We start from the raw sequence: 27123 nt of genomic DNA, 5'->3' as shown, positions 1-27123 counted from the left end.
GTTTCAAGATAAGCTTGCGAGTTACTGACTTGGAAGTCTGTCATGGCATGGTCGAGATCGTGGGCGCTCTGCTTCAGGTCCTCGTCCATCTTGTCGCTGTGCCCTATTTTAAACAATCAGCCAGGCGGCAGAGACACAAGACGGTGTTGCAATACATATTGTGCGCCAGAAGCCCCAGGTGCTGTAGACCTCCAACTTCTCCTTGGCTTCTTCGAGGAGCCTACGTGGCTGGGTCAGAGTAGGAGAGGGTCGTAATGCGTGAAGTGACGTACTTCACTGCTTTCGAGACTGGCACAACCAGGCTAGTATCTCGGATCTCTTCGAAATGCTCTTGGAACATGCCGCCGTACTCTGAGCACTTCTTCTCCAGCTGTTGGCAAGCATCCTGTCCAGCGCAGGTCAATATAAGGGTGAAATGAACTAGGTCTAGAGCACGCAACGCGCCTTGTTGTTTTTGGCGTCCTGCACCACTTGCTGTATTTGTTGAACGAGCTGCGGTACAATAGCAACGCCAGGGATGGGAGAAAGATTGGCTAGCGTGGTTGCGGTCTTCACAGCTTCGACCGTGCTGCGAGCAGTAAAGAACGCCCCGAAGCCCATGCTGTTTACTCTGGAGGGCGGAATGTGTGACGATGTACTGTAATCTCGACGCATGAAGGTTGCATAATTATATGCATTGCCTCGAAGGGAAACCCTTGTCCCATGCGACCGATCCGTGCCTCACAATAAAGTTCTGTCAATGTCATGTGTTCATGACGCTGGAGCATGTTTGACAGGCTGCAACCACCACTTCTGCCACGGCCTAAGCAACTGTGCCTGTACATTGTTCCCCGCGATTACAGAGGGGGTTGTTCAAGTTGCAACTGGTAGCAATGCTGTGAGCGAGGTAGTAGCAGATCAGTTGGGAAGAACTGGACAACGCGTGTTAGCACTGGCAGACATATATATATATATACTTGGACTTGCTTGAAGAGCTATTTGCACGTTAGTCGTATATCCGCAACACCATAACACAAGGTCTCCAACCTTACCGCCGCACGGTTAATGCGATGTTCAACGTTTAACGACAACGTTCAATGTGTCGTCCCGCGAGCTCGGAGCGGTAGAGGCGCTCGACACAGTAGGCAGTCCTTGTGACAGCTGCACATCTTGCAGGTCTAAAAAGGGCAACCAATTTGCAGCGAGCTCCGTATATGTAACAAGTATCCACGAAAATCGTGTCCAAGTCTGAAATAAGACCAAGAGAAGCGTCAACATTATCTCACTTCGCCAACTGCTTTTCCTTAATGAAACAAGACGATAGCAGAGCGCACACAGTGATTGCGCACGTGAACCACATTGCGACATGCAGAGCATCTGCGTAGGACGCAACGACTTTTGCCCGCACTGCTGGCTCTAACTCCCCAATATATTCGAGAGATTCCCGAACACGTCTGATAATCTGAAAGTACATCAGTCTGGAAGAAGCAGAGATAGAGAATGTAGTAGTTCCCACCTCGTCGGCATTCTCTCCGGACAGCCGCTCGTGCAACAAGCGACGCAGCGTATCCTGCATGAGAGTGGTCGAAACAGAGAGCCATATCACCGTCCCAAGAGACCGGAAAAGATATGAGACTGTAGAAGACCGATGATGAGCGCAATGAATAAAATAAGCGTCAGCCATCATACCTGCAGTAGCGACAGCTTGATTTTCGGGGCCCGCATTGGCAATGAGGGCGATCAAAGTCGTGGTTATTCCAGCACCTGCAGCAGACGTCAGCATAATGATTATCTGTAGTGATCAATTCACTGGCCGACTCCAAATGAGCTGAGAGCAAGACCTTCACACATCCGAGGTCAGACAGTATTATTTAATTGTGTTGGAAAGGCTTACCCAAGGCGATGCCGACATAGGAGTAGACCCATACACCAGAGAACCCAGGGACTAAGAGCTGTCCTAGCACCATGATGCTAAAGACACTAAAGGTCAACCAGTAATATTTTCCGGTCGCTTGCATAATCAAACCGCCAATCAGGCTGCCCGACACGCTGGCGATTATTGATGGCAAAAGGACGATGCCTGACTCGCCCGCGGTTCGGCCTTGCACGACTTGGAAGTATAAGGTAATCGCGAACGACAGTGTGAGGCCGATGCCCGCTGCGAAAAAGTTGGCGAAGTAGCTGGCGACGAGTGCCGGGTTAGCGACGATAGCTTTCGGCGCGAAGGGCTCGGAGGCGACCTTCGTCTCGACGACGATGAACAGGATGAATAAAACACCGAACGCAGATAGGCAGCCGATTGTGATTTGGTCGGCCCATGAGACGTTGCCTCCTCTGTCCAGACCTAAGAGCAAACAGAACACGCCGGAGACGAGGACGACGGCGCCCACAAAGTCGACACGCTTCAGCTTCGCCATGAAATGCTCGGCCTCGCGCTTCGGAAGCTTGAGGGCTAGTGTCACAGAAATAATGGCCGCCACCGCAAGAGGTATCTGCAACAAGAATGACCTACATCGGAACGAGTTCAGTGTCACCGGTCTTGTGGACAATTGGCCACATACCATCTCCATCCGATTGTGTCGGCAAGGTATCCACCTAACGGCGCGCCGACCGCTAATCCAGTGGCATAAACCATATTAGCAACGCCTTAGGTTATAGGATAATGGGTTAGTCGTGACATTTGGGCCGAACTGCGCATGGTCATCCGAACCTTGCCATGTACCTCGCTCCCTGAGAGGTACCACATCCGACATCACGATTGACGCTACTCTACGATGTCCTGTCACCTGAAGGCACTATCATAATTCAATGAGTGATCTACTCACGTTGACATCCCGCCTCCACCTATCCCCGTTAAAGCTCGAGCGGCGATAAGCTCAGGCATATTGCGTGCCAGCCCGCAAAACAAACAGCCAAGGGCAAAGACAACATAAGAGAACACGAGACAGCTTCTTCGCCCGAAAATGTCGCTCAGCTGGTAGGGACTTATTCAGCTATGTTCGAAGAGTGGGCTCGGGCCAGAGATTCACCTTGCCATAGAGTGGTCTAGGATAACGTCGACAAGAGCGTGCAAGGACGGAGGTATAGGACGTACTGGAAGCTTGTCAACGTAAGCATGTACCCCGTTGCAATCCAACTCGTGTTCTGCAAGTGGTTCAGATCGCTTCCAATTCTGGCGTACGATGCCGCGATGACGGTGTTGTCCATGGCGGCGAGGAATATGCCTATGGACATTGGGATGATCTGGCACCTTTAGTTCACAGTGTGTCCAGTGCTTGACATTGGAAAGCACGCACCACAGTCAAAGGCGACTTGCGATGCGCTTTGCCATCCTGCGTGTCCCTGCTGTCCGCCAATGTGGCATGAATGACGCCTTCGTCCGCGAGTGGCGAGTTGCCGTTAGTTCCGTAGGCTCTCGTGTCTTGCGTCTCCTCAGAGAGTAACGGTGCCTCCTCGTCATCAACAGGCCGGGACATGGTGGAGGTTTGAGAGCAAAGTGCTCATGCCGCGAAAACACGATTCCCGCTACCTTTTAAGGTAGTGGGTCTTGTACCTTGACATCTGACACTGATTGCGGGTGACTGCGTGGAATTGCGAGTAGCCGCCTAAAGGCGTGCTTAATTCTACATGGATGGGGTGGGACGGGATGGTTTCGAGCTGGCTGCGGGGGTGGACGGCTTTTCCGCTGATGCCGTAGATTCCATGAGACATGTGTTGTGAATAGACCTTATCCTAAGCCGTCATCCCGCCATCCCGGGCCCGCCCTCGAGCCCCGCCCGCTTCCAAAACAAGTAAGTCTGTTTGTACGAGACAAATAGAGACCGTTCACAGCGACTGTGAGGTAGAGGGGACAGTTTGCGCAACACGCTGTCTCCAGTATGCAATGGAGAGAGAGGAATAGGTCAATATCACAGAGTGGTCCCTTGAGGAGACGCTCCATAATGCCGACATATGCCTATAGACCATGACAGGCTGCGGGCACGAGCACATCGCACGGAGGGCTGGTCGTGACGATAGCGATTTCAAAGACCTCGAGTATAGGCCCTGATAACATTCAATCCTTCATGCTATTAGCTCTGGGAGAAACCATGTAACTCAACTCACTCGCTAATGAATATTAATGTCGTAGGAGTGCTTTCGCAAGCGCAGCGCAGACACTCCTGACATAGCTCACAAGGTGGGTATTAAATTTTACATAGATGCCATGGCATAACTTTACTCTGAGCATATCACTCTTATTTTGCGGGACATGGGGTTGTTATTTGCTTGTGGGATAACAGCTTTGAAAGGCTCGCTCGGTCAAAGTCCACAATTACACAGCAAAAAAGAGTACTGGTTTGCTGTGGTGTATACCTGCTTCAAGAAATCCATTTTCTTCTCTCTCCGTCGCAGAATATATAACACGTTGAGCAAGCTGCTCCCCGCCTCTATTTATCTCGTACAAATAGACTTACCTGTTTTGGAAGCGGGCGGGACTCGAGGGCGGGTTAGGAGCAGATCTATTTATGATCCATGTCTCACTGCTAATCTACGCCATCAGCGGGAAAGCCACAGCTCGAAACCATCCCATCCCATCCTTCCATGTAGAATTGAGCACGCCTATAGAAAGAAGATGCATGACTCGACGTGTCAGAGAGACTGGCAGTCCACGAACACTCTCACCCAACTTCTGGCTGGCACAAGACGGTTTGGTTTTTTACTCCCTTCTGCCAAGTATTCCGTGTGCAATGCTTGAACAGCACGAGTCTTTGCCTGTTGATAGCGGGGAGGCGGGGCCCATGTTCTTGTGGCGTTTGATGGCGGGTCAACCCGACGTGATGCTGCGCTTAACATCCATCCTTTAACCTCCACCACCATGCCGCTACTATCGCGTGCTCGACGAGCATGGGATGACATATACAGAGCTATGTTGAACCGTGATCACTTTGCCCCGCATACATACCCTCGGTTCGAAGGCTACTATTCGCGAACTCAACTCGACAACGGAGGGACGCTCGCGGTCATCTTCTGCTGGGTCAAGAATGCTCCTAAGCGAGCCAACCTCGTCCACGTCTCGTATACGCCTCCAGTATCTGACTCTTCTTCGACTGCTTTTAAGCACGAGTTCTACCCTGACCACCTGGAGATCACTACACACCCCAAGCACTCAGACGGGCAGCGGCCCTTCACTGTGCATATGCCCGGCGTTGGCACGATGAAATTGTGCAACAACATCATCGACTACACCGTCCAGACCTCCGACCCAGACCTTTCGCTCTCTCTGAGAGTCACTGAACGCGTTCCCTGGTCAGATGTCGCACCTCTCGCCGGCCCCATGGGCCCCCTCGCTATCCTTTCCCGCTTCCTTCCTCTAAACTGGCACGTCTTCTGCACCTCAAGTAAGGCAGAGTATCTCTTCACCCACGCCGGCCGAACACACGAGGGTTCCGGTACGTCCCATGTCGAGAAAAACTGGGGCGCGTCGTTTCCGCCCGGCTGGATCTGGAGCCAGTCCTTCGCTGATGCTGAGCCGAAGAAGAGCCTGTGTCTTGCGGGCGGCATTGCGCTCCCGGGCGTGGAGGCATACCTCATCGGTTATCGTTCGTCGCGACTACACTGGGACTTCCAACCGCCGTTCGCCATGTCCATCTGGCCGCTTCCTTCGTTCATGCACGTTGAGCGTGACAGCAGAGCGGGCACGTTTAGGCTCACGGTGCGCACCTTTACCCGAAAACTCGTCGTCACAGAACATGCGCCACTTGAATCCTTCATGGGCGTCGCCTGTCCGCTAGCGGATGGCCACGAGCCGTCGTTTGCATACGAAAGTTTCGTCGCACGCACTCGCATAGAGGCATGGGAGCGTTGGTATCCGTGGCAGCCGTGGCAGCTTGTGGAGGATGGCCCCTGTGGTGTCACGTCAGAAGGGAGGCCGTGCTCGGCACTCGAGTTCGGTGGGTCGTTCAGTCACCTTGTCAGAGAGAGGTCGAGAAAGGGCGACTAGAGACAGTCGGTAAGAACAGCACGCTTTGGCATCCTGCACGCTTCATCAGGCTCACAATCTGACTGGAGAACCGCTAGGAACTTGTGACCTGCTGGCGCTGAACACATTATTCATGCCTCGGAGCTGGGGACCCTGCTACATGAAGTTCGAGCCCTTCGCCTATCTTCATACGACGTCAAGGGGGTAGTGCGTATCAGATTAAACGATGGATCAGTTGGCTCCCAGGCTATGTAGCATCGGGAACTTGGGCCGTAGACTTGGTTCTAACAGTTTGGTGCTGGGTTCGACGCTGACCAGGGATTAGCTGTACTGGTCATGGTAGCTTGGAGGGCGAGAGTGAATATCTACTCGTTTGTGATGCGGGCTCTGGAGAACGATTGGAAAATCACGTGCTGGGGTTAGTCCTTGGGTCATATGCCTGTCAGGTGCTCAATTCAGTCACAGCCGACTGACCCAGGTCATCCCATACCTGGGAAACCCTCTGATATCCTATATAACCCCTAGTCCGCTCTGTTTCACATACCCCCAGCACCCACAAAGCCCTCAGAGTTGAGTTCGCTCTCTCCAGCACCCCCCGAACAGTCGCTAGAAGCACCCTCACCGTCGACCATGTCGGACACCACCGCGACCTCCGTTGAGATTAACGATGCGCTCTTCTGCCAGCCGCATCTCAAGGAGATTGTGGGTGCCTAATGATCGTCGTGATAAGCATTGCGCACCGACTTGACCACCGCTTCCATAGTGCGAGGATTGTTCCTTCGACGGGAGGGAAGAGAACGATGCATTCTTTGGCGTACGTCCTTCCGGCTGTTTCGCCGTTCTCCCTAGCTGATCTGCTAATCGCTCGTAGTTCGATCCCATCGATCGTGAAGGCATCGAGGCCCCCTCGGCCTCCCCGAACAAGGACGGCGTGTACCAGTGTAAGAAGCACAGTTCGACTAGTAAGTGTACTATTCATTGTCGTGTGAGACGGTCCGCTGACGCCACTGTGACAGCCTGCAGCCAGTGCTTCGGCTGGAAGAAGCAGATCACCCGCTCTCGTACCGCGGCCAAGAAGGCTGGCAAGAAGGCTGGGGGCGGATCCAACTTGTATTAATGGATGTATTAACAGTCTACTCAGTTGCTGTATAATAGCCGTATCATCCTGGCACAATGTAACATAACAAATATCTGTACCTTTACGATAAGTGCGAATGAAAGGGTCCGAGTGAGATGTCAGTGACTGTGGGTGTGGCGCGGGCGTAGCAGCAATTCAAAGAATCTGTCCAAGATGAAAATACCGAGCTCGGGCAGTTGCGTGGTGGCACATATGCGGTCGTCATGATATAGACTGCGAAGATGTCCACCGACGTCGGCGTGGTTCTATCGCTGGCTCCCCTACGAACTTCGCGACGGCTACATCATGGGCCGGAGCGACAAACAAGGCCTTGTTCTAGCTTTAGTCATCAGACATACTGTGCTTCATTCATCTTGCATTCTTGAGATGCTGCCTATTGGTCATTCTTGACAAACGTCATCACTATGTGTCACTCTAGGTCGGCCACCCGGGGAGGAACATTGCGAATCCTTGCGGGGTCGGCGTCACTGCACTCGTACGCCGCCCTACATCAAGCTTTGCTGTGTGCCGCCATGTTCTTGGGCTGGGAATTTCCTCGAGAAAGGTTGCAGCTGAAGCGGAAGGTGGACATAAGCGTCTCCTGACGTGAACCACTCTGCTAGAACCACACCGACTCGCATTACAACAGTTTCTGGGGTCTATGGATCAGCCTTGCCGAGCTTGGAGAAAGTTGAAATGGAGCCTTAGCGAGACAAAGGGCGGTTCATAAGACGGCGGTGCACCCGCCAACTCGATTTGTCAGCTGTCACTTTGCACATTCGCTCGCCATCTTGCAACCACCTCGGTCCATCACGTCCGTATAAAAGCTTGCGCTCGCATGCATCCTCTCCTTTCGCAAACTACGGCATACACCTCTCCTCCATACCCCAGCCAACTGCAAGTCCCTCGCTCACGATGTCTCCTGTCTTGATCAATGGCGAAGCCCACAACACTAACGGACACACCAACGGTGTGAAGAAACCAGACGGCTTCGGCACCCGTGCTATTCACGTAGGCTCCGAGCCAAATCCCGAGACCGGTGCTGTCATCCCAGCAATCTCGCTCAGCACGACGTATAAGCAGGACGGCATTGGGAACCACAAAGTGAGTGGGCGCTTTCAGATTTTCTTGCATTTCCCCCTTCTCGCATGCCGCTGTGAACAATGAACTGACGGCAAATTTTGTAGGGCTTTGAGTATTCTCGCTCAGGCAACCCGAATCGAAATGCCCTCGAAGAGACCCTTGCATCGATAGAGACGGGCGGAGCTTACGGCATCGCATTCGCCTCCGGATCTTCTACTACTGCCACCGTCCTCCAGTCGCTGGGACCGAATGCGCACATTATCAGCGTTAATGACGTTTACGGCGGCACTTTCCGCTACATGACTAGGGTCGCAAAGATTAATCAGGGTCTAGAGACAACATTCCTGGATCTGGAGAACGTAGATGATGATACCATAGTTGCTGCTATCCGGCCTAATACCAAGGTATGTCCGCTCAAACCCTGCGTTATCGGATAGTTGCTCATTCCTTGCAGCTCATTTGGATTGAGTCCCCCACGAATCCTACGCTTCGCCTAATCGATATACCCCGCATTGCCTCCATCGCACATTCGCATTCGTCTAATCCGCTGGTTCTTGTCGACAATACCTTCCTGTCACCCTTCTACTCTTCCCCGCTACTTCAAGGTGCCGATATCGTTATGCATAGTCTTACGAAATACGTCAACGGCCACTCCGATGTCGTCATGGGCGCGCTCATCCTCCCCGCAAGGCACGCTGCTCTCGTGGAGACTCTGCGCTTCCTCCAGAACGCGATCGGCGCTGTCCCAAGTGCATACGATTGCTGGCTTGCTCAGCGTGGCGCGAAAACATTACACCTACGCATGAAGGCCCACGGCACGAACGCGCTTGCGGTCGCGCATGCACTCGAGAAGTCTCCGTACGTCGAAGGCGTTGTCTATCCTGGCCTTGCGTCGCACCCACGCCACGAGCTCGCCTACCGCTCACTCTCGCCCCACGCGCACAAGTTCGTCGGCAGTTACGTCGCCGTCCACGGCGAGGAGGGGGGCTTCCCATATGGCGGCATGATCTCTTTCCGCATCCGCGGTGGACTGGAACAAGCAGACAAGTTCCTCAGTTCGACGCGCCTCTTCACTCTCGCCGAATCGCTCGGCGGCGTCGAATCTCTCGCGGAGCACCCTGCCAAGATGACACACGGCAGCATCCCTGAGGCTGAGCGTGCCCTGTTGGGTATCGGCGATAACCTTATTCGCCTCTCGGTTGGTGTTGAGGATGTCGAGGACCTGGTTGCGGATGTGGAGCAGGCGCTAGAGGCGGCTGCCGCAACGCTTGAAGCGTAATGTCTAATTTATCAGTGACTCTTGCATCGCTTTCGCAACATGACAGTGTAGATGTACTTTTGCACTTCCACCTGTATATCACTTAGATTCCTTGTTCTTACCATTCGCGAGATGTTTGCAAACAAGACGAAAGTCGAAGTTAGCCAAGCTCAATGCGAGACATAACCAGCTGACACGTCTGATTCGTTGATATATAACATCGAGTACCGCAACACACTTCTTAGTATGAGAGGTTGCTTAAGTGGGACCGGTAGAGTTGGATAGCGGCGCAGTCCATGCCGCCGTTAGAGCGGTGGGGATGAGAGTCTCGGCCGCACCGGCTGTTCAACAGTATCGTTAACAATCTGATGGCTTCGTGGGCTACAGGCGGTGTACTTACTGTCAATGCTCAGCATCTGAAGCCATAGTATCACATAGGTGAATTCGAAACGAAAACTTTGGGGTCTTTGGTCGCCGGGAAAGTCGCAGGCTCTTTGACAGTGGGCTCGGGGGTTGGGACGACGTCGCTGTAGTCATCAAGTTGCGACCGAGGGTTACAGGCTTGGACATGGCGGCCTCAAAGCTCGGCAGCCATAAACCCCCCGCTCGTTGGCGGACGACGGCCAGAACTTGCGTGCCGTGCGCTTATCGCGCGCGAGAGCAAAGTCGGATTTGAAATGCATCTCCCCGGTATGTTGTCAGTTCCGGGGAACCTCTTTTTGAAAGAACAATCGGACTGCGCAACCGACTTGGTCTGGCTCACGATCTTCGCATATGAAGGGAAAGGGAGGAAGAGGCCCTCCGACCCTCGAGCGATACCCCAAGGAAAACTTGAGTGTCAAAGGTGAAGGGTGTCTAGAAATCGCTGTTAGCGTAAGCTGAAAGAAGTAGTGTTGATAATCTAGTCGATATTCTCCGCACGAGCGACGATGTGTAAGGCAAGGGTGGAGACGACCTCTAGAGTCTAAGGTGGGAGGTTACCAGTGTTAGCACAGCGCTCCAGGATTTTTATGGCATTGTCCTGAGACTTAAGAACGAGACCATCTACGGAAACAACGGTCTTATCAGATCAGCTAGAAGCTCGAGCTGAGGAGCATCCTGTTGTCGCGCAAATCATGATTGACGGTAGCATCAATTAGGACAGAGCGCTTACGGAGCATTTGTCTTCACCACAGTCCTTCAAACCTTCAAAAAGATAACTTCTTGGATTCCTGTGCGAGCTATATAAGAAATCGCCAGTCGTTGTTCGATAAGAGAGTGAACGTAAACGGACATGGAGGAAAGAACAGTACGTCTGGTTTTTAATGCGAATGCCGTCGGAGCAGACAGCAGACTCCGCCATCGAAGCGGCAATGGCGGAGCCGCGAAGGCGAGGAGGGTAGGGCATTGCAATGCTCCAGCTTTTAGTATGCCTCACCAGGTCGTAAATCGAGGCATTGGCCAAATTCTTTAACTTTGAATAAACTGCGGTAGGAGGCGAACTGAACTGGGCACACAGGGGAGTGGGACTTCTGTAGTCGGAGCTGCCGATAAACTCGCTACTTCGGTCGACCTAACACGCACACATCTAGCCCGTCGGGGGTTGGGCACAATTTCAGGCGATGGAGTGCACGTATATGCACAAATAGCGAGCTACCAGTTTTGCAAGCTCACAAGAATGTGGGTAGCCACCTAAAGAATCGTAGGCTGAACCGCACCGGCGAGAAAGATTGCATGCTGCCGCAAACGCTAAGTGTCAGGTGGGAAATGCCTTGATAGGGAGCACAAGTTGGAATCTACATTTCCCCGCATATCATGTACGAGTAAGATAGCAACGCTGGCAGTTGGCAGTCTACTTCGAAGACTGTTGACAGATAGGAATGAGCGCAAGAGTAGCATGTATACAGTAGTTCAAGACTTCACGTCACAGAAACTTACCGTGGCGACGTCACTGATATGCTCTGGTATGCCTCGTTGTGGTCAACCGCGACTAGCGAACTTGAGAGCAAGTGCGCAAGTGCTCGCAGCGAAATGCGTTACCAAGAAATGAGAGCCAACTAGGCCTGAGGTCTTGTGAGGTTGAGACAACTGAGACGAGAGGCATGGATAAGACAAAGATAATTAGCAAAATTAATCCCCTGAACCTGGCTCGAACAGGTGACATTGAGATAGCCAATTACAGTCTCACGCTCTTCCAACTGAGCTATCAGGGGTTTATCTAAGGTGTCAAGGGTATATCTATAATTAACATTGGCTTAGACCGTTTTCGGTCGCCTATGCAGCCGAGACGACATTTCCCTAACACACCCCCGCACCATAACGATGGCTAGCACGTATGTGTCCAAAGTATGACAATTCCCCATCTCGACGCTAATCGGTTGTAGTGCACCAAAAACTTCCTGGGCGGACGAAATCGACGAGCTCGGTGCGTATGAGCTTCATCGCAATGCGCAAAAAGACGGCTTGATAATCTTTGTCCAGAGCAACCCAAGGGCGAGGACTACGTCGATGAAAACGGTATCCGTACAATAGTAGAGACCGTCATCAACGATGAGGGGAAAACGGTTAAGGTCAGTTGGTACAGGATGTCAGCCCTGAAGCGCGTTACTGACAAAGCTGACGTCCCTTCCGGCATTACTGGCTCACAGATTACACGGAAAATCAAGCGCATTTTGCAGAAGCAGGTTGTAGATCATACTGTTGCTGAACGCAAAACTTGGGCCAAGTTTGGCCAAGAAAAGGGCAGCAAACCAGGCCCGGACAGAGCAACCACTACTATCGGTGAGAGCGTCATGCTGAAGCTCAGCGCTGGAAACAAGCAGTCCGAGCCTGAACCATCCGCCGAGCAAACTTTGAAGAGCAATCTTGTACGTGCTGGTGCCGGCAAGGTCGCCTGCCGCCTTTGCAAGGGCGATCACTTTACAGCAAAATGTCCCTACAAGGACTCTCTTCCCGGCCTAGATGGTACAGGTGTGCAGAGTCTCCCAGTTACGGGGAAAAGAAGCTAACTCCAACGGTTGTGGCAGATACTCCTCCCTTTGGTGGCGATGATGCCGCTGCACCCGAACCCGCCGCACCAGCTGCAGGCGGCAAATACGTCCCTCCTTCAATGCGTAATGGCGCTCGTGGACCTGGAGAGTCTATGGGCCGGCCAGGCGGCTCCCGTGACGATCTCCCAACCCTTCGTGTCACGAATATCTCGGAGGATACACAGGAAAACGACCTGCGCGATCTTTTCGGTGCATTCGGTCGTGTCGCGAGGGTGTACGTCGGTCGAGACAGAGAAACGGGTGCGGGCAAGGGTTTCGCGTTCGTCAGCTTCGAAGACAAGGCTGTTGCGCAGCGGGCGATGGAGAAGACGCATGGACGTGGATATGACAATCTGATCTTGAGCGTACAGTGGTCACGTACGTCCTGGTCTTCAATCTGCTTGTGATGGCTACTCACCGCTGATTCCGCAGAACCAAGGGAGCAACGATAGACGGCTTGTCCCAAGCGCTTCACTAACATGTTGGCTCGGTGCTGTAACTTCTATAACACCGCTTCTGCCTTTCCTTATCTGTCTAACTGCATGCTCTTTCATTACGCTCGCGCAGAATTGTAAGTGTACGGTAATCTCCACCGATCTCACTACGCAAGTTGTTGGACTCATCCACCCGAGTATTAACCAAACAAGTATAAATGGAAACAAACGAGTTACATGAGCTTATCATACATTTTCGATGCACCAGACACGTCAAACAAGGCGTACTGCTCACTACTCGAGAGCGTTAGCATTGGCTTCCCAATGACCCTTCATCACCAGAGTGTTACTTCCTCTGCCCACGGTTGGCAACATTCGCACCGATATCCACCAACCTGCCGCGGCTACCCGACCCTGTGCCCGACCCGCCGTTGAGCGCGTTGAGCTCTGCGTTAATAAGACTGTCATTGGTGAAATCGTCAGTGGAGTCACCGGCATCCCCACCCGAGTTCGCTGCGTTGGCGTCGACATTGATGAGCCTTCCATTGCCCCCCGTATTGCCACCAGTTCCGCCGGTGTTGGCAGCGTTGGCATTGATGTTGACGAGGCCGCCGCCGTTGCCGTTACCGCCAAAGCCCGAGCCAAATCCGTTGCCCGACCCGCTACCCGAACCGTTGCCCGACCCGCTGCCCGACCCGCTGCCCGACCCGCTGCCTGATCCGTTACCCGACCCATTACCCGACCCGCTACCCGACCCACTGTCTCCCGCACCGTTATTGCTACCTGGGCCTGTGCCCGTATCTGGACCGCTGCCACTGCTTGATCCGTTGCTATCACCCGTGTCTGAACCATCGGAGTCACCGGTGCAGGTGCCATCAGTGCAGCTCTGGTTGGGGTCGGGACCTGTACCGTTGCTGTACCCGCTGCTGCCGTCCGACGACGTATCGCTGCCACTGGCGTCACAGGAACTGTCATTGAAGCCCTGGAATTGTTGGTAGCAGGGATAGGTGTTGTATTGCGCTGCAAGGAGCCGCGTTATTGACTCGATGTATCAATCCGGAATTTTGGCACACTCACGTCCACGGGCTACAAGGCCGGTACCAACTGGGCGCGCTTGAGTTACCGAGATGGCAACAAAGATTGCGGCCATGAGCGAGCTGAGGGGCGTCGTGAAATGCATGATACTCGTGAAGAGCGTAAGAGAGATGTGTTCGAGATCGTTCGAATGAAGAGCAACTCGCTCTTCGACCGAGGAGAAGAAGTGAGAGAAAAAGTCGCTGTTTGTGACAACACTGGCTCTTAGAGAGTATGCCTTTTATCCTCGCTTCCTTCCCCTCCTGTCTATCCATCCAGAGCATCCCAGGCACGCGGTGAAGGTACGCAATGTGATCGTGCGAGCACAATCAACGTCTCTCAACGATCGCAACGCTCCCAGTGAGGAGGATTCAAATTTCACGAGCTCGTGCTTGGGCTGTACGACGACATACTTGCGCGGAACGCGCTGTAACTCAGTACCGACACCACAAGAGACCTGCCCAGATTATGCGAATGTCACGCCCTCGGACGAGGCTCCGCTCATTGCGGCCCTCCGACGTCAGTCGTACCTCTCGAGATTGAGAGTAGAAGCCGGGCGAATGGATCTGATCCACTTCCCGCTGTGGTGATGAGTGGTACATCCGCTCGGAAGAAGGCGGCGCACCAGCGGAGGCGACGTTCTGCGCGGATGTGATCGACGATGTATGTGGCGCACGATGAACGAAGTGTTCGTTCTCTACGTCATCTGATATTATGTCTTGGCTATATGTGTGGCGCGATACATGCTCCTATTTTACGGCTGCCTGAGGCGGGCAGTCTACTAGAATGTGGCGGAACTTCAACGAGGAAGTGGCGCACAGAGATATCCACATATGGTAATTCTCCAAGTTGTATACAGAGAAACTACACAGCAGTACTAGGCCTGGGCATGAGGCAAAATTGAAAGCGGTCCCCAGAAAGGCGAAGCATCCACAGCGAAGGTCAGTGCCACACTCCGCCTTGATCTGCTCAATCAATCGTGCGCTGATGTCTTCCGTATTTTTTGAGAAGATGCGGGATATGCACACCTAGGGATGGCAAGTTTGTCCTGACGTGGTCTGCGGCGGATGATGTGCCAGCACATGGCACACATGTATGATTGAATGGGCGAAGCGCCACATGGACGTACTTTGAAGCTTGAGATCTGAGGAGGCAACGTTGAACCACATCTGGCTTAATTTGTCATGCTGAATGCCATTGCAATCCGAGGCGCATACTACGACTGATGCTGCAGGCGAATGCTACTATTGATCTAGACGTCAATTTCTGGTCTATTGAATCCAGCCCTTCTCCTTGAACTCTTTAACAATGTCGGCGGCAGTTTCGTCCATCCCGCGACACTTCAAGCCCAGAATACGATCGCTCTTCTCAGTGATGTAGCAGACCATATATACTGCATCCTTCGGATCGTACGAGGACTTGCCGGCCGGCAGCGATGGCTCAACCTTGCGTGCGGAGTTGACTACACGATGCAAACTGTCAGTGGATATGTGCGGCAAAAACATACATGTATGCATACTCCAATCTTGCCAGTTCCACGGGCCAAAAGAGACAATGATACGTTCGCCACCTGCTTCTGGTTTCTGCAGAGCAAGAGCATGGGCTAGGCCGAGATCGCGGACATCGACCCATGATGAACTGCAACAGGCGTCAGATAGGACTTAAAGGCACGTGCGAAGTAGACGAACCTGATGCTAACGAGCTGCTCTTCAGTCCTAGTGCCCTTTACGACGGTGTTGTACCAGTCGAGCATGGACGTGTTGAGGTCCTCAGCTCTGGCAACTTCATGCAAGGTCGGGCCCCAGACGAACGGCGGGTTGAGCACCACAACGTCAAACTTAATCTTGCCCTTATTGTCCTCTGCAAACTGCCATGCGGCACGCTCGGCGAGCGTCTTGCTTGCGCGGTACATATCCTGTCCTAGGGCGCCGGTGCCCTTCGTCTCGACCTCCTTCACCGACTTCTCGTTCCAGTCCTTCTCGCTGAACGTGCGTGGCACGACGTCCCCCGTGAGAACGGTCGCGCATGAGGAAGTGATGACCACCCGCCGCACATTGTCACCGTACTGCTGCGCGCTTTGCAGCACAGTGCGTGTGCCTGCGACAGCGGGAACGATAAGCTCCTGCGGGTCCTTGGCGTTCAAGTAGAAGGGAGAAGCGGTATGCTCAATCGCATCTACTCCCTTGACGGCGTCGTCAAACGCGCCTTCCTAGACCCAATGTCAGACATAATCGGTTTCTGAGCGAGAAAGAACGGACCTTTGTGATATCCGGGACAACGACAAACTCGAGTCTGTCGGCGTAGTCCTTGAACGTATCCTTGAGATACGGGATGGACGACTCGCGACGAACGGTGCCGCGAACAGAGTATCCTTGGTCAAGGAGGTTTTTGACGACCCAAACGGCGATGTAGCCGTTCGCACCAGTGACGAGGACCTTTCCTTTCGTGACGGCTGGCATGGCGGTGGCGGTGGGAGGAAATGAGATTGCTGGGTTATATTCGGATGTCTCATTGCAGAAGGACGCCTCTTTATATAGTCCTTGTGATCACTAAGCACACGGATGGTGAGAGATGATGACGCATGTCGACAACATCCAGCAATGCGCGGCAGTCCAACGCGCACTTGTCGTCGGCGGACGGCCGATGGGGGAACGCCTGGGGCTCCGATGCCTTGTGATGAGAGGCTGCCAGACGGCGGTTAACGGCTTTCGACGGATTACATGACTGAGATTTTGAAACACGACCTTCTCTCGGATTGCACTCGGAGCCCGCTAGGCTCGTTCCCACGCCAGTTTCTTGCGCGTTGGTGGCGAGTGTAGGCGAGTAGCAGTGCGATCCATCCCAAAAATAGAACAAATCAGCCAGTCCCTGGTAGTATATCGGTTAGTACACGCGCCTGTCATAAGTCCATGGTGCGCGCGAAAGCGGGGTTCGACTCCCCGCCAGGGAGGTTGTTTTGCTCCAAGGTCTGCTGCATCCCCTTGAAATTTTAAATTTTGAAAATTGAAAAGAGGGGGTTTCTTTTTGGCTTTTCCCTGATGCAGCAAGATCGATAGTTTTCCCGCGTGGAGACTGGGCACAGAATCATCGTGGTGTGATAGAGATAAACTCGTGGGCACGCGCGCACCGTATGTGCCCGCGGCGTCTTTAGTGCTGCATTGTGCGACGGCCGATAGCCTGCTTCAGTGCAGCGCCCACCACTGGCAGATGCAGACAGGTCTTGCACCGATGGTACACGATTTGTCAAGTGTGGAGGCGGAAAGACCAGAACTTTTTGGCAACTCTGCGTACGGGCTCGACTCGGAAGATAGCTGGTGCCGGAGAGACGAGCACGTACTAGACAGAATTATGAAGACTCCACGACTGTCGGGGTAATAGACAAGCTTTGTCCATTCGAATCCATCGTTGAACCGAATCCTTATTTCCAAGCTTGTTACAAGCAAACAGACTCTACTGTTGCTGGCTGGGAGCAATGCGCGCCAAGAAGTTACATCTCTGGCGTTGAGTACGCGGAATATCCTCCATCCGCGTATTATTGGTCTCAAACAAAATCCTGTGCACGCTGTCATACTTTGTCCACCTCGGCGTCCCATCCGCTCTCAAGGTGTTGGGATCGAGCGTGCGGATGAAGCTCGTCCAGTAGCCCTGGATGACGGGAATTATATTCGCGTTTGTCGTGAAGTAGCTGGCAGGTGGCGTGCCCGTCGTGCTGTTCAACCCCCATATTGCGTTGATTTCGATCGTGTGGGGGACACCGAGACCTTCTTCGAGCTCAGTCGGGTCTGTTACGTTGTAGCTACCACACCCGGGCCGTCAATATACTCGTATCCCTCGGGTGGTGGATGAGAACTCACTGGTAGTTCCAGACAGGCTGCGTGTTGTATTGGAGGAGCGAGTCGCTCACGAAGATGCCTGGGCAGATGTAGCGCGTCTCTCCGTAGGCAGAAGCCGCGTTGAAGTAGAACTCTCCATGATCAGGGAACTGGTCGGCGACTGGGTAGTTGGCATCAATGGTGGACAGGTCATCTTCGGTAAGGAACGGGAAATTGTCCAGCAGGAAATTGTTCATATCCTCTGTCGAGTTAAGGTTATTTGGAGTGAAGACTGTTCCCTCATTCGTATCGTCTCTGAGACTATCTGAGCAGAGATGCCGGAAAATGCTGGGGACCGCGCTTACCCGAACACAGATGGCACGTCGACAAACTGGCCCTGTGCGAAGAGATTATATGGAATGTCCGGAATCAAGTCGCCGTCTACGATGGCGCCATACAGGAAGTTTGGAGTACCGTTCCTCCCAGGGTACGGAATAGCGATGCTCGCATTCTGGAGAGTAGCGATGTCCAATACCCGCAGACAAGCCAATGTGTCCGACCCGTTATCGCAGCCAGTCCTTTCGACGAGCGCATCGTACGCGAACTGCATACCGGATACGTTGAAGATGGGCGGGAAAGATTGGGACTCGGCTATGACGCCGTGGAAGAGGTCTGTGTGTGAACCTCCGAACGCAGTCAAATGAACAGTGATCGATTGAGCCCCGGCGCTATCGCCACTGAGGACGACATGTTTGGGATTACCACCGAACTAAGAGGCAATTTGCATGAAATTTTCTACCCGAAAGCTAGGAACGAACCTGCTCAATGTTGTCTTGTACCCACTGCAACGCCTTCCTCTGGTCCAAGAACCCGTTGTTGATGCTACCATTGGCCTGAATTTCCGCGCTTGCCAAGAACCCGAATGTACCGACGCGGTAGTTGTGGGTTACGACGATCATTTGGAAGTCGGCGGCCTCAATGAGCTGCGATCCGTTATAATCTGCATTCGAGAGATCGTTGAGGCCACCGCCCTGGATGAAGAACATCACGGGCAGCTTGGAGTCGGTTGTTGCATGTGAAGGAGCGTAGACGTCTAAGAAGAGGCAGTCCTCGGCGTGCCCGGACTGAGGAAATCCTGCACCGGTGGAGAAGCACAACGGTCCATGCTATGAGATGTTCAACTCAACACACACCACGAGTCCAGTGTAAGATGTGAGCATACCGTGTTGGCTATTTGAACTGTGTCGTTGGGCGGCGGGTCTGCGGGTGCGCTGAACCGCAAGTCACCTGTGGGTGGTGCGGCGAAGCGCATGCCGAGCCATTGACTGACACCATTGGAGAGCGCAATACCCTGATACTGGGTATGACCCAAGTCGACGAGCGGGTCGACAGCCAACGCAAGCTCAAGGCTAGCTGCAAGTGTGACCAGTATCCGACGCATCCTTCAACCAGTAACGTCGAGATGGGAGAGGGGAGATTCGGAAAGACGTTCATTGGATGTCTATCACTTGATGCTTCATATAGAGCTCCAGCTTTGAGTGGACGGACCGAGCCAGACGGGCAATGGAACGACCACCACCTGATGCTTGACCTGAATTACGATGGAAGGCTTGACAGACTCGGCGATCGTCAGCAGACCACCAGACCCTAACACACATGGTGGCGCTCGTGAGAGCGTAAGGTCTGCTAGGAAGACTACTCGTGAGATGCGAAGCGCGACTGCACGCGGCTTGGGTACACGCTGACCACGCTGACCTTAGCCAAGAATGAAGCGGCCCGCGCACTCGAGATCGTCAACTTTAGTCTCTTTCGCGTATGTTGCCCCCACGCTTCGTACGCGTCACCTCGTCGGGATGAGGGAAAAAGATCGTGGAGGACAACATGGGGTTTGGGGCGCTTCCAAAGAGCTTTGTGGCACCATGCGCTTCGGGCTCTCTGACGTCAACAGCATGGGCTTGGCGAACTAAACCACAGGACGTGAGAGCTACGGTAAATTTGACTGTGGCACTATGCAAGCTGATCATACAAAGCGAGCCTAACGCGCAGCTTAGCGACAACCTCACCGAACTCTGTCTCATTGTGCAATAGCACGTCCGCGCGCGACACAATTTCCCGCTGCAACTGCGATACCTTGTTTTCCTTGTGCTTCCTCAACGCTACAAAATCTTCCCCGTGTAGGTCCTGGCCGCTGGCCTGCAATCGGTTCTCGGGAGTCTCGAGCTGCCCGATCGCATCCTCAAGGTCTAGTACGGCAAGTCGCAAGTCGATGTCGATGGGCACGCTCGGCGGCGGAAGAGTGACGGTGAGCTCGGTGGATGTGTCGTGGATGTGTTTCAGAAGACATTCTTTTTGCTCTGATGCAACGCTCCGTTCTGACGTGCCACTAGATTTGGGTACGGGTGAGGTACTGCACTTAGTTGATTCACTTGGCATAGAAGTCGGGATTAAAGTAGGATTAAGCGTGTATGAAGCAGTTGGAGCTGCTGCGGGGGCGAGGCGCAGACAGGGGAAGAGTGTCGCAAAGCACGGAAAAGGTGGCTGAGGAGCTGGATGACGCGGTGGAGGTGGCAACATTGGCGGCACCGTCGCAGACACCGCATCTACCCTTGACTGCGATGCCTTCATGGCCTGTTGTGAGCCTGCGGAAGAAAAAGACGAGGGTGCAGGCTGATCCGATGGCAGCTCGTCAGACTTGTCGTGAGCTTCGGGGTAGTTGGACTCCGCCAAATGCTGTAGTGGCTTGAGAGATAGTGCTACAATAGCAGAATCGGTCCACTTACGAATAGCAGTCCGAAGCGCCCGCATGAAACACATTCAAGTCCGCCAGTCGAGCTCTGCCGCCAGGCTAGGGTCTGGGAGGAGCCACAATTCGGACAGCGTTGCGGCGCAGAGCCAGAATCCGGCGTTACAAGCCTTATATTGCTCGTCCTGGTGCCATTCGCCCGCTTGCGCTTGCGTTTTCTGCTCAAATTTTGTGTGTCTACGCGCGAGAGGTTCATCCTCAGAGCTGTCCGCAGACAGGTTTATGTGAGATATATCTATTGATGTCAAAATGAGTCGTCAACGGAAAGAAAGGGAAACAGGTGAATCACCTGCGTTCACTTCTACGAGGCGCGTACCTGGTGCTACGCCGTTCAAGTGCCCCGATATCCCCAAGTCGCCCAGCGTCACCGCGTGCACTGGAGCTTCGAGATTCATACTTGAGTGCAGTGGGCTATATGCCCAGTGCACAGTTAAGCTACGCTGAACTCTGGTGGGTGCCCCGTAGGAGAAGAAATCCGACGCAGATATGCGAGGGCGAGTCCCCCACGGACATATTGCGTGCAGTTCCCCGCGTCGAGATTCAACATGTGACAGAGCAGAGTACGTCCGCAGCTCTCACTTTGTAAGGAATAGTTCGGGTCCCAGCCGCCGCCAAGAAATACAGCGTAGAATGACGAGAACAAGCCTAGGACCAGGGCGGGCGGAACGTTACGGCGTTTGTTGTGATGTATTTGGTCCTCGGGGATTGCCGGTTTTGTCGCTTGTTGGATCGCCAAGTCGCTAACTTAGTCGCTGCCCGCCCCGTCCACAAAACAATCGTGGGCCACTCCTCTTTCACTTCTTTTTCTCCCTTTACTTCACCATAATCTGTTTATCCCTACCATCACATATAGGCTCCCAAAAGGAGACCGACCGTTTGAATATGCCGTGCACAGAGCCCGCGTCCCCTGTCGAGCTACCTCCTCACCGCCCTGAACCTCTCCGGAGAAGTCACTCGGCCGCTTCGATACACTCGCTGCCCACTCCGCCACGTACCCGAAAGCGAAAGCGGTCGCGTTCAACTCACTCACGCGCCGCAGACAGCGACTCGGAGATTGATGAACGTGCTGCGGGTAACGCGTCAGAGGAGGAAGAGGACGTGCTCTGGCACAAGGCAGAGATAAAGGGCGCTGTACAGGTCGGCTCGAAGAGGCGGAAGCTGCTCCAGGTGGACAAGATTGCAGCAGAACTCAGCGGGCGGGCAGCAGAGGACGAATTCTGGACGAGCTCATATAACACACTCGCTGGAAAGGTCAAAGATAAGAGCAAAGCTGACACAAAGCCCGACACGGCGACAAGCTCTCGTCTGCGTTCCGAGTCTCCAGAACGATCTCTTTCAGCGTCACCTCCTTCGCGCCTGCTCAAGCGGAATCGCACTGGTTTGCTGTCGCCCCCTCAGTCCAAGCGGCGATCATCACCTCGAGTCAAGCGGTTTGCAGTGCCGCCATTGATCTTGGAGGAGCCATCTGAGGAACCAGAAGATGCTCCGAGGACCCCTACGCGCTTGCGCACGCCTCCGCGGAAATCAAAGCCTGCGCCTGTGCCCCCAGCCCCGAAGAAAGGCGGACCAGAGCGTGACACTCCAAACAACCCGTTTTTGGACAGCGATGGGAGCTCGTTTGGAGCAGAGACTCCGGATGCAGAAGGCGTAGTTGCAGGTCCTAGCTCAGAAAGCTCAGCCCCAAAGCCGAGAGTGATTGAGAAGCCCACGATCACCTACGTCTTGTACGTACTCGCGAAGCTCTGTAGGTATATCTCTCATCGTAATTTCTAGCCGCGGTGTTCGTACGGAGTTCATCAACCCTCTCTATGATCCCAAATACCCTGAGACGGGTGTTGCTCCTGAGCGCGATGACGCTCCGTCCAAGCTCCCACCCGAGCACGTTGACTTTGAGCCCGATGAACATGTTCTACCCACAAAGCTGTTTGCTACAGATAAGAAGTCAGGTCGGCGCAGGCGCCATGTCATGCCTCCGAGCGAGGCGGATGAGAAACCCCCAGCGAAGAAAGCTCGGGCCAAAGGCAAGCAGCCCGCGCCGAAGCAGAAGAGCGAATGGGACACGTCCGACGAAGAGGACAACACCGAGACCAAGGAGCAGCCTGATGAGCTCACGCTTCCGCGGACGCCGTCGCTACGTCGCAGTCCGCGCTTGGCGCGGCCTCAGGCGGAGGGCAAGGAGCGCGCTGAAATATTTAATTTGACGCGAGAGGTTCACACCACGCCTCGTCTTCCCGAAAAAGACAGGAGCGACCCTGCCAAACGTGCATTCGGCGTGCATGACATGCCCCCGCCTCCTCCGAAAGCTCGGGCTCCTGAGCCCGACCTTGTCGTCAAGGTTGACGAGGTCCGGGAAGTCCGGAGGGAGACAAGAGTCAAGGTCACTCCGCCTACGCCTCGCCTCGAGAGTGAAGTCGAGGAGGTGCATGAAGTTCGTGAGACGACGCATGTCAAGGTTGCATCTAGCTTGCCTTCGAGAGCTGTCGCACCTCAAACGAAGCCGAAGACTCCTCCCGAGGCTGCTGTTGTACCAGTTGAAGACGTAGATGAGAATCCCTTCCTATGATCTTTTCGTCCCCCTGCCTTGTTGCACGCACCCTTTTGCTGACGCTTCGCCATCTTCCGCTCTGCCCACTACTGACCCACGGTCATATGTTGTCTCTCCTTATGTTGCACCCGATCTTTTCCTCTGCCGAGCGATACGCCGCTATCTTTACTGTACACCCTACTCATTGCGACACCCTATACCACACATATCCGACTACTGCGACACCCCCTCCATATACAGCCGCCATTCTGCTCTTTTTCCCTCTTTTCTTTTCTTGCTTCTGTCGTGGACCGTCTTGCTTTGTCACGACCCCGCGCGTTTAGCCCACGTTTTATCTCGAATCAATCCGAGATAACCCATTGTTCTTGTTCATGAGTCTTTCTTTCTGTTGGTGTAAGTAGGTGAACTATGGCATGTACATGACGAGTCTACGGATTTTCACCGTATGTACAACGAGAATGGAAAGCCTCAATGGCTTTGTCGACTACAGCGTTTGAAGATATGCTGTGTACATCCGACTACCTAGTGCACACACAGAGACATCGTCTCCGGTCTCATAGCGTGGATTCAGCACGCATAGTCGGGTGCTCGACAGACAGACGAAGGGGCACAACAAAATACCTTGGTTGGATGCCCACCATTATATTGTCGCACGTACAAGGACAGGTCCCTACACGAAAGAGCCGAGTTTCTATTTCAGCCGCATAATGTACACTTTACTTTCTGTTTCCTCTCTTCAGTATACAATTACCTAGTCTGTCTATTCCAAGTTGTCACACGCGCTCAGAACCTCGACCGCGCAGCTTTCAGGGGAGCAAGTCACTCCTTGCGGTGCTTCTGGTAGTAGTGGATGAGGCCCGTGGTCTGGCAGAATATGCATCAGCACAAGCAGCAGGCAGCGGGAAGGTGAAACGTACCGAAGAGTCATGGCCCGTGACGTCCTGAGGCTTTTCGAGCTGCGAGAGGATGTTCTTCGCGAGGACCTTGCCGAGCTCGACGCCCATTTGGTCTGCGGACGGGCGTCAGCACGCGAGCTGGGCTCGCCGTGTCTGACAACGGGTATATGCGACTCACCGAAGGAGTTGACGCCCCAGATGACACCTTGCGTGAAGATCTTGTGCTCGTAAAGCGCGATGAGCGCACCGAGCGTCTGCGGGTCGAGGATCGGGAACAGGATGCTGTTGCTCGGGCGGTTGCCCACGAAGACCTTGGACTTGACGAGCGGCTCCGACGCGTTCGGGCCCAGCTCCTGCACAGGACGTGAGCACTCGTCCACACAGCACAGCTAGCCTCGAGGTGCATACCTTGCGGACCTCCTCCTCAGTCTTGCCGAACGCGAGCGCCTCGGGCTGAGCAAAGAAATTAGAGAGCAGAATGCGGTGGTGCTTTGAATTCGCGATCGGGTTGTGCGTCGTCGCGGGCGCGAGGAAGTCGCACGGGATCAGCTTCGTACCCTGGTGCACGAGCTGGTAGAACGAGTGCTGGCCGTTGGTACCAGCTGCACCCCAGATGATGGGCTGCACCACGATCGGTCAGCTCGGATGCAGTGTATGAGCTGAACAAAGGGGACGTACGCCAGTCTCGTAGTCCACGCGCTGACCGCCCTTGGTGACCGACTTTCCGTTCGACTCCATGTCACCCTGCTGGAAGTAGTCCGCGAACTTGTGGAGGTACTGGTCGTACGGCAGGAGCGCGTGCGTCTGGGCACCGTAGAAGTCATTGTACCAGATGCCGATCGCCGCGAGCAGGACGGGTAGGTTTTGTTCGAGAGGTGCAGTGCGGAAGTGCTTGTCCATGCCGTGCGCGCCCTTCAGCAGGAGCTCGAAGTTGTCGTAGCCGATGACGAGCGCGATGCTAAGGCCGATGGCGCTCCACAGCGAATACCTGCCGCCGACCCAGTCCCAGAACTGAAACATGTTCTGAGACGAGATGCCGAACTCGGTGACGGCCTTGGTGTTGGTGCTGAGCGCGACAAAGTGCTTCGCGACGTGTGCTTTGTCTTTGGCGGAGGAAAGGAACCAATCACGCGCACTGGTCGCGTTGGTGATGGTTTCTTGCGTGGTGAAGGTCTTGCTGGCGATGATGAAGAGGGTGGTCTCGGGGTCGCACTCAAGGAGAGTCTCGGCGAGGTGGGTACCGTCTATATTGGAGACGAAGTGTGCCTTGAGGTCGCGCTTGCTGTAAGGCTTGAGTGCCTCGGTGACCATGACAGGTCCAAGGTCAGAGCCGCCAATACCAATGTTGACGATCGTATTGATTGCCTTGCCGGTGTGGCCTTTCCACGCACCGCTCCTGACCGCCTCCGTGAACTCTTTGATGTGTGCGAGCACACCCGAGACGTCGTTCACGCCAGGCTCGCCAATTTGCCAATCGTTGAAGTTACGAAGCGCGACGTGGAGAACGGCACGGTCCTCAGAGGTATTGATGTGTTCGCCCGAGAACATCTTCTCTCGATAGGACTCGAGCTGTGCCTCGCGGACAAGTTCGAGCAGTGTCGAGAGGACATTTTCGTCGACAAGGTTCTTGGAGAAGTCGAGGAGGAAGGTCACCGAGGGACCGTCAGAGGAGACATACTCGCGACTGAATTTGGCGAAACGCTCGGAATCCCGCGAGAAAAGGTCTCTAAGGACGAGCTTGGTTTTTTCGGAATCATAGAGCTGCTGGAGCTTCTTCCAAGCAGTGTATTCTGGCGGAACAAGTTATCAGCGTCAGCTTCGTTCGAGGGGCGCGAGGGGCGTGTCGAGGCGGGAGCATCGAAATGCCTCTGTGGTGCGGACCATGCAGTCGGAAAGCAACCCGTCGCGTACATAGTGGAATCTCCGAGCCGATATATCCATGCCATATCCATCGCTTTCGATCTAAGCGTTATGCAGGGAATGCGGGCCGACACCAAAGAGCACTATCTTGTTCGCATTGCCCGCACCAAGATCGACCCAGATCCAATACGCAGGGCGGATCGCGTAGAGGGGACAAGGCATCTCGCACTGAGAATCCCAGTCTTGCAGAGTAGGGTGTATAGAATGAGAGGGGACCTGCGAGCGCTCTCGTCGCGTCCACCCCAGGGCCAGCGCATCGCGTCGAGGGCGGGGTGTGTGCTCACCTGTGGCAAGGCGGCCGCTCATTATGGGGGAATGTGATGGGAGGAAATGAAGAGGTCGAGGATAGAGGGGACGCGCGAGAAGGGAGAGCTGCACGGTCCGGACTTATAACCTCGCCCAGTGAGATCTGCTCATCGGGATCTGGATTCCCTGATGTCATGCATACGCCGCAGCGGTAGACGCCCGATGGGTGAGCACGGACGCCGTCTCTCGCCCTGCGTTCTCACAGCTCACGCTTGCCGTTCGTTACCGTACCTCACGTATCCTACTGCTCTGCGAAGAACTGGATGTCTGCAGCTATTGTGGCCGGTATATCGTGGCAGAAGACCTTCCGGAAGGGGCCAAAGTCTCTGTAAGCTGGCTTGTCCCGCACGTGCCTCGTTGGCTGGCCAACACTGTCCCTACCCTGTCCCACAGCCAATGAGATGCTCCGTGGTATTCTCTCCGGGCCTGCTACAACGGTGATGAACGCTTTAAAAGAACCAGAGACAGTTATCGATGGTCATGTCAGGGCCGCGCAGCGCTTCACAAAAAGCCCTGAGAGCGCCTTGTTTATTTGACCCTGTTGTGCAAAAGCCTTAGATCCTAACAAAACCAAATAAAGACCGGAGCTTGGATGTATACCACTTTCTGTTCGAGTGCCATAACATAGCCCCCGCCAAGTCAGGCGAATGTGAGCCTTTCGATGCATAGAAACTGCAAGTCGCTGACTCTCAAACTCTTGGTGAACAGCGAAGCCGTCGTATAGATGCTTTCCATGTCTGGGAACTGGCGAAGCCGAGTCGTCGAATGACATCGCCTGCGTCCGGTCGTTCCAAGAGGCCGATGAGTTTCATTACTGTCTCCCTCTTTCACGGCGAGTCTCATGTAGAGGAATAGGGATACTTATCTTAGTTCGTGACCAGGCGCTTTGCCCTGATTTGGCGCAAGCGTAGTAGCTGGGCGGACTGCCC

General features: G+C 54.1%; 9 protein-coding genes and 2 non-coding genes across 11 annotated transcripts; 6 read left to right on the top strand and 5 right to left on the bottom strand.

Annotated features, from left to right (window-relative positions):
* Positions 1-1047: 1047 nt before the first annotated feature.
* PHACADRAFT_118869 (uncharacterized protein) lies at positions 1048-3238 on the bottom strand. The gene is made up of 10 exons (XM_007394617.1): positions 3074-3238; positions 3009-3024; positions 2805-2953; positions 2690-2748; positions 2541-2625; positions 1874-2487; positions 1794-1820; positions 1669-1743; positions 1496-1614; positions 1048-1441 (listed from the first exon to the last, which is right to left on the bottom strand). The coding sequence occupies exons 1-10, from the start codon at positions 3211-3213 to the stop codon at positions 1262-1264; spliced, it is 1464 nt and encodes a 487-aa protein (XP_007394679.1). The 5' UTR covers positions 3214-3238; the 3' UTR covers positions 1048-1261.
* Positions 3239-5163: 1925 nt separating this feature from the next.
* PHACADRAFT_254191 (uncharacterized protein) lies at positions 5164-6278 on the top strand. The gene is made up of 2 exons (XM_007394616.1): positions 5164-5955; positions 6015-6278. Exons 1-2 carry the CDS (start codon positions 5174-5176, stop codon positions 6019-6021), a joined length of 789 nt encoding a protein of 262 aa, XP_007394678.1. The 5' UTR covers positions 5164-5173; the 3' UTR covers positions 6022-6278.
* Positions 6279-6497: 219 nt separating this feature from the next.
* Positions 6498-7165, top strand: PHACADRAFT_254188 (uncharacterized protein). Its single transcript, XM_007394615.1, has 4 exons — positions 6498-6640; positions 6702-6752; positions 6810-6900; positions 6955-7165. The coding sequence occupies exons 1-4, from the start codon at positions 6569-6571 to the stop codon at positions 7053-7055; spliced, it is 315 nt and encodes a 104-aa protein (XP_007394677.1). The 5' UTR covers positions 6498-6568; the 3' UTR covers positions 7056-7165.
* A 770-nt stretch (positions 7166-7935) lies between these two features.
* PHACADRAFT_254186 (uncharacterized protein) lies at positions 7936-9583 on the top strand. Its single transcript, XM_007394614.1, has 3 exons — positions 7936-8159; positions 8243-8542; positions 8593-9583. The coding sequence occupies exons 1-3, from the start codon at positions 7971-7973 to the stop codon at positions 9415-9417; spliced, it is 1314 nt and encodes a 437-aa protein (XP_007394676.1). The 5' UTR covers positions 7936-7970; the 3' UTR covers positions 9418-9583.
* A 1926-nt stretch (positions 9584-11509) lies between these two features.
* Positions 11510-11588, bottom strand: PHACADRAFT_t49. Its single transcript has one exon. It is a non-coding gene; the product is annotated as a tRNA-Tyr (tRNA).
* Positions 11589-11697: 109 nt separating this feature from the next.
* On the top strand, positions 11698-13064 carry PHACADRAFT_254184 (uncharacterized protein; the record flags this gene model as incomplete). Its single annotated transcript, XM_007394613.1, has 6 exons — positions 11698-11708; positions 11760-11800; positions 11857-11945; positions 12024-12345; positions 12402-12782; positions 12837-13064. 6 exons carry the CDS (start codon positions 11698-11700, stop codon positions 12854-12856), a joined length of 864 nt encoding a protein of 287 aa, XP_007394675.1. The 3' UTR covers positions 12857-13064.
* A 2024-nt stretch (positions 13065-15088) lies between these two features.
* On the bottom strand, positions 15089-16530 carry PHACADRAFT_254183 (uncharacterized protein). The gene is made up of 4 exons (XM_007394612.1): positions 16171-16530; positions 15601-16121; positions 15432-15550; positions 15089-15374 (listed from the first exon to the last, which is right to left on the bottom strand). Exons 1-4 carry the CDS (start codon positions 16369-16371, stop codon positions 15184-15186), a joined length of 1032 nt encoding a protein of 343 aa, XP_007394674.1. The 5' UTR covers positions 16372-16530; the 3' UTR covers positions 15089-15183.
* A 247-nt stretch (positions 16531-16777) lies between these two features.
* Positions 16778-16862, top strand: PHACADRAFT_t57. Its single transcript has one exon. It is a non-coding gene; the product is annotated as a tRNA-Asp (tRNA).
* A 460-nt stretch (positions 16863-17322) lies between these two features.
* On the bottom strand, positions 17323-20163 carry PHACADRAFT_254180 (uncharacterized protein). Its single transcript, XM_007394611.1, has 6 exons — positions 19480-20163; positions 18947-19407; positions 18543-18890; positions 18090-18493; positions 17767-18039; positions 17323-17708 (listed from the first exon to the last, which is right to left on the bottom strand). Exons 2-6 carry the CDS (start codon positions 19163-19165, stop codon positions 17363-17365), a joined length of 1590 nt encoding a protein of 529 aa, XP_007394673.1. The 5' UTR covers positions 19166-19407; positions 19480-20163; the 3' UTR covers positions 17323-17362.
* Positions 20164-21341: 1178 nt separating this feature from the next.
* PHACADRAFT_254178 (uncharacterized protein) lies at positions 21342-23506 on the top strand. The gene is made up of 2 exons (XM_007394610.1): positions 21342-22251; positions 22301-23506. Exons 1-2 carry the CDS (start codon positions 21410-21412, stop codon positions 23088-23090), a joined length of 1632 nt encoding a protein of 543 aa, XP_007394672.1. The 5' UTR covers positions 21342-21409; the 3' UTR covers positions 23091-23506.
* Positions 23507-23667: 161 nt separating this feature from the next.
* PHACADRAFT_172519 (uncharacterized protein) lies at positions 23668-26261 on the bottom strand. The gene is made up of 6 exons (XM_007394609.1): positions 26173-26261; positions 24647-25758; positions 24377-24589; positions 24147-24321; positions 23990-24081; positions 23668-23936 (listed from the first exon to the last, which is right to left on the bottom strand). Exons 1-6 carry the CDS (start codon positions 26192-26194, stop codon positions 23892-23894), a joined length of 1659 nt encoding a protein of 552 aa, XP_007394671.1. The 5' UTR covers positions 26195-26261; the 3' UTR covers positions 23668-23891.
* Between the last annotated feature and the right edge of the window lie 862 nt (positions 26262-27123).

Source organism: Phanerochaete carnosa (assembly GCF_000300595.1).
Source record: "Phanerochaete carnosa HHB-10118-sp unplaced genomic scaffold PHACAscaffold_4, whole genome shotgun sequence".
NCBI lineage: Eukaryota > Fungi > Basidiomycota > Agaricomycetes > Polyporales > Phanerochaetaceae > Phanerochaete > Phanerochaete carnosa.
Note: the sequence above shows the minus strand (reverse complement) of the source record. Positions and strands in the feature narration are given on the sequence as shown.

Bases quoted from the DNA above. Each gene is read 5' to 3' on its own strand.
- PHACADRAFT_254180 (XM_007394611.1), bottom strand. From the start codon at position 19,165: ATGCGTCGGATACTGGTCACACTTGCAGCTAGCCTTGAGCTTGCGTTG. The intron at 18,494-18,542 runs GTTCGTTCCTAG...ATTGCCTCTTAG, and splicing joins TACAAGACAACATTGAGCAG to TTCGGTGGTAATCCCAAACA. The intron at 17,709-17,766 runs GTGAGTTCTCAT...CGGGTGTGGTAG, and splicing joins CAGCCTGTCTGGAACTACCA to CTACAACGTAACAGACCCGA.
- PHACADRAFT_254191 (XM_007394616.1), top strand. From the start codon at position 5,174: ATGAAATTGTGCAACAACATCATCGACTACACCGTCCAGACCTCCGAC.
- PHACADRAFT_254178 (XM_007394610.1), top strand. From the start codon at position 21,410: ATGCCGTGCACAGAGCCCGCGTCCCCTGTCGAGCTACCTCCTCACCGC. The intron at 22,252-22,300 runs GTACGTACTCGC...CGTAATTTCTAG, and splicing joins CCCACGATCACCTACGTCTT to CCGCGGTGTTCGTACGGAGT.
- PHACADRAFT_254186 (XM_007394614.1), top strand. From the start codon at position 7,971: ATGTCTCCTGTCTTGATCAATGGCGAAGCCCACAACACTAACGGACAC. The intron at 8,160-8,242 runs GTGAGTGGGCGC...CAAATTTTGTAG, and splicing joins ACGGCATTGGGAACCACAAA to GGCTTTGAGTATTCTCGCTC. The intron at 8,543-8,592 runs GTATGTCCGCTC...CATTCCTTGCAG, and splicing joins CTATCCGGCCTAATACCAAG to CTCATTTGGATTGAGTCCCC.
- PHACADRAFT_254183 (XM_007394612.1), bottom strand. From the start codon at position 16,371: ATGCCAGCCGTCACGAAAGGAAAGGTCCTCGTCACTGGTGCGAACGGC. The intron at 15,551-15,600 runs GTTCGTCTACTT...CGCCTGTTGCAG, and splicing joins GAGCAGCTCGTTAGCATCAG to TTCATCATGGGTCGATGTCC. The intron at 15,375-15,431 runs GTATGCATACAT...TGCATCGTGTAG, and splicing joins GTGGAACTGGCAAGATTGGA to TCAACTCCGCACGCAAGGTT.
- PHACADRAFT_172519 (XM_007394609.1), bottom strand. From the start codon at position 26,194: ATGAGCGGCCGCCTTGCCACAG. The intron at 24,322-24,376 runs GTATGCACCTCG...CGTCCTGTGCAG, and splicing joins CTGAGGAGGAGGTCCGCAAG to GAGCTGGGCCCGAACGCGTC. The intron at 24,082-24,146 runs GTGAGTCGCATA...GCCCGTCCGCAG, and splicing joins CTGGGGCGTCAACTCCTTCG to ACCAAATGGGCGTCGAGCTC.
- PHACADRAFT_118869 (XM_007394617.1), bottom strand. From the start codon at position 3,213: ATGTCCATAGGCATATTCCTCGCCGCCATGGACAACACCGTCATCGCG. The intron at 1,744-1,793 runs GCCAGTGAATTG...CGTCTGCTGCAG, and splicing joins TCTCAGCTCATTTGGAGTCG to GTGCTGGAATAACCACGACT. The intron at 1,615-1,668 runs GTATGATGGCTG...GGTCTTCTACAG, and splicing joins TCAAGCTGTCGCTACTGCAG to TCTCATATCTTTTCCGGTCT.
- PHACADRAFT_254188 (XM_007394615.1), top strand. From the start codon at position 6,569: ATGTCGGACACCACCGCGACCTCCGTTGAGATTAACGATGCGCTCTTC. The intron at 6,641-6,701 runs GTGGGTGCCTAA...CCGCTTCCATAG, and splicing joins AGCCGCATCTCAAGGAGATT to TGCGAGGATTGTTCCTTCGA. The intron at 6,901-6,954 runs GTAAGTGTACTA...CCACTGTGACAG, and splicing joins TAAGAAGCACAGTTCGACTA to CCTGCAGCCAGTGCTTCGGC.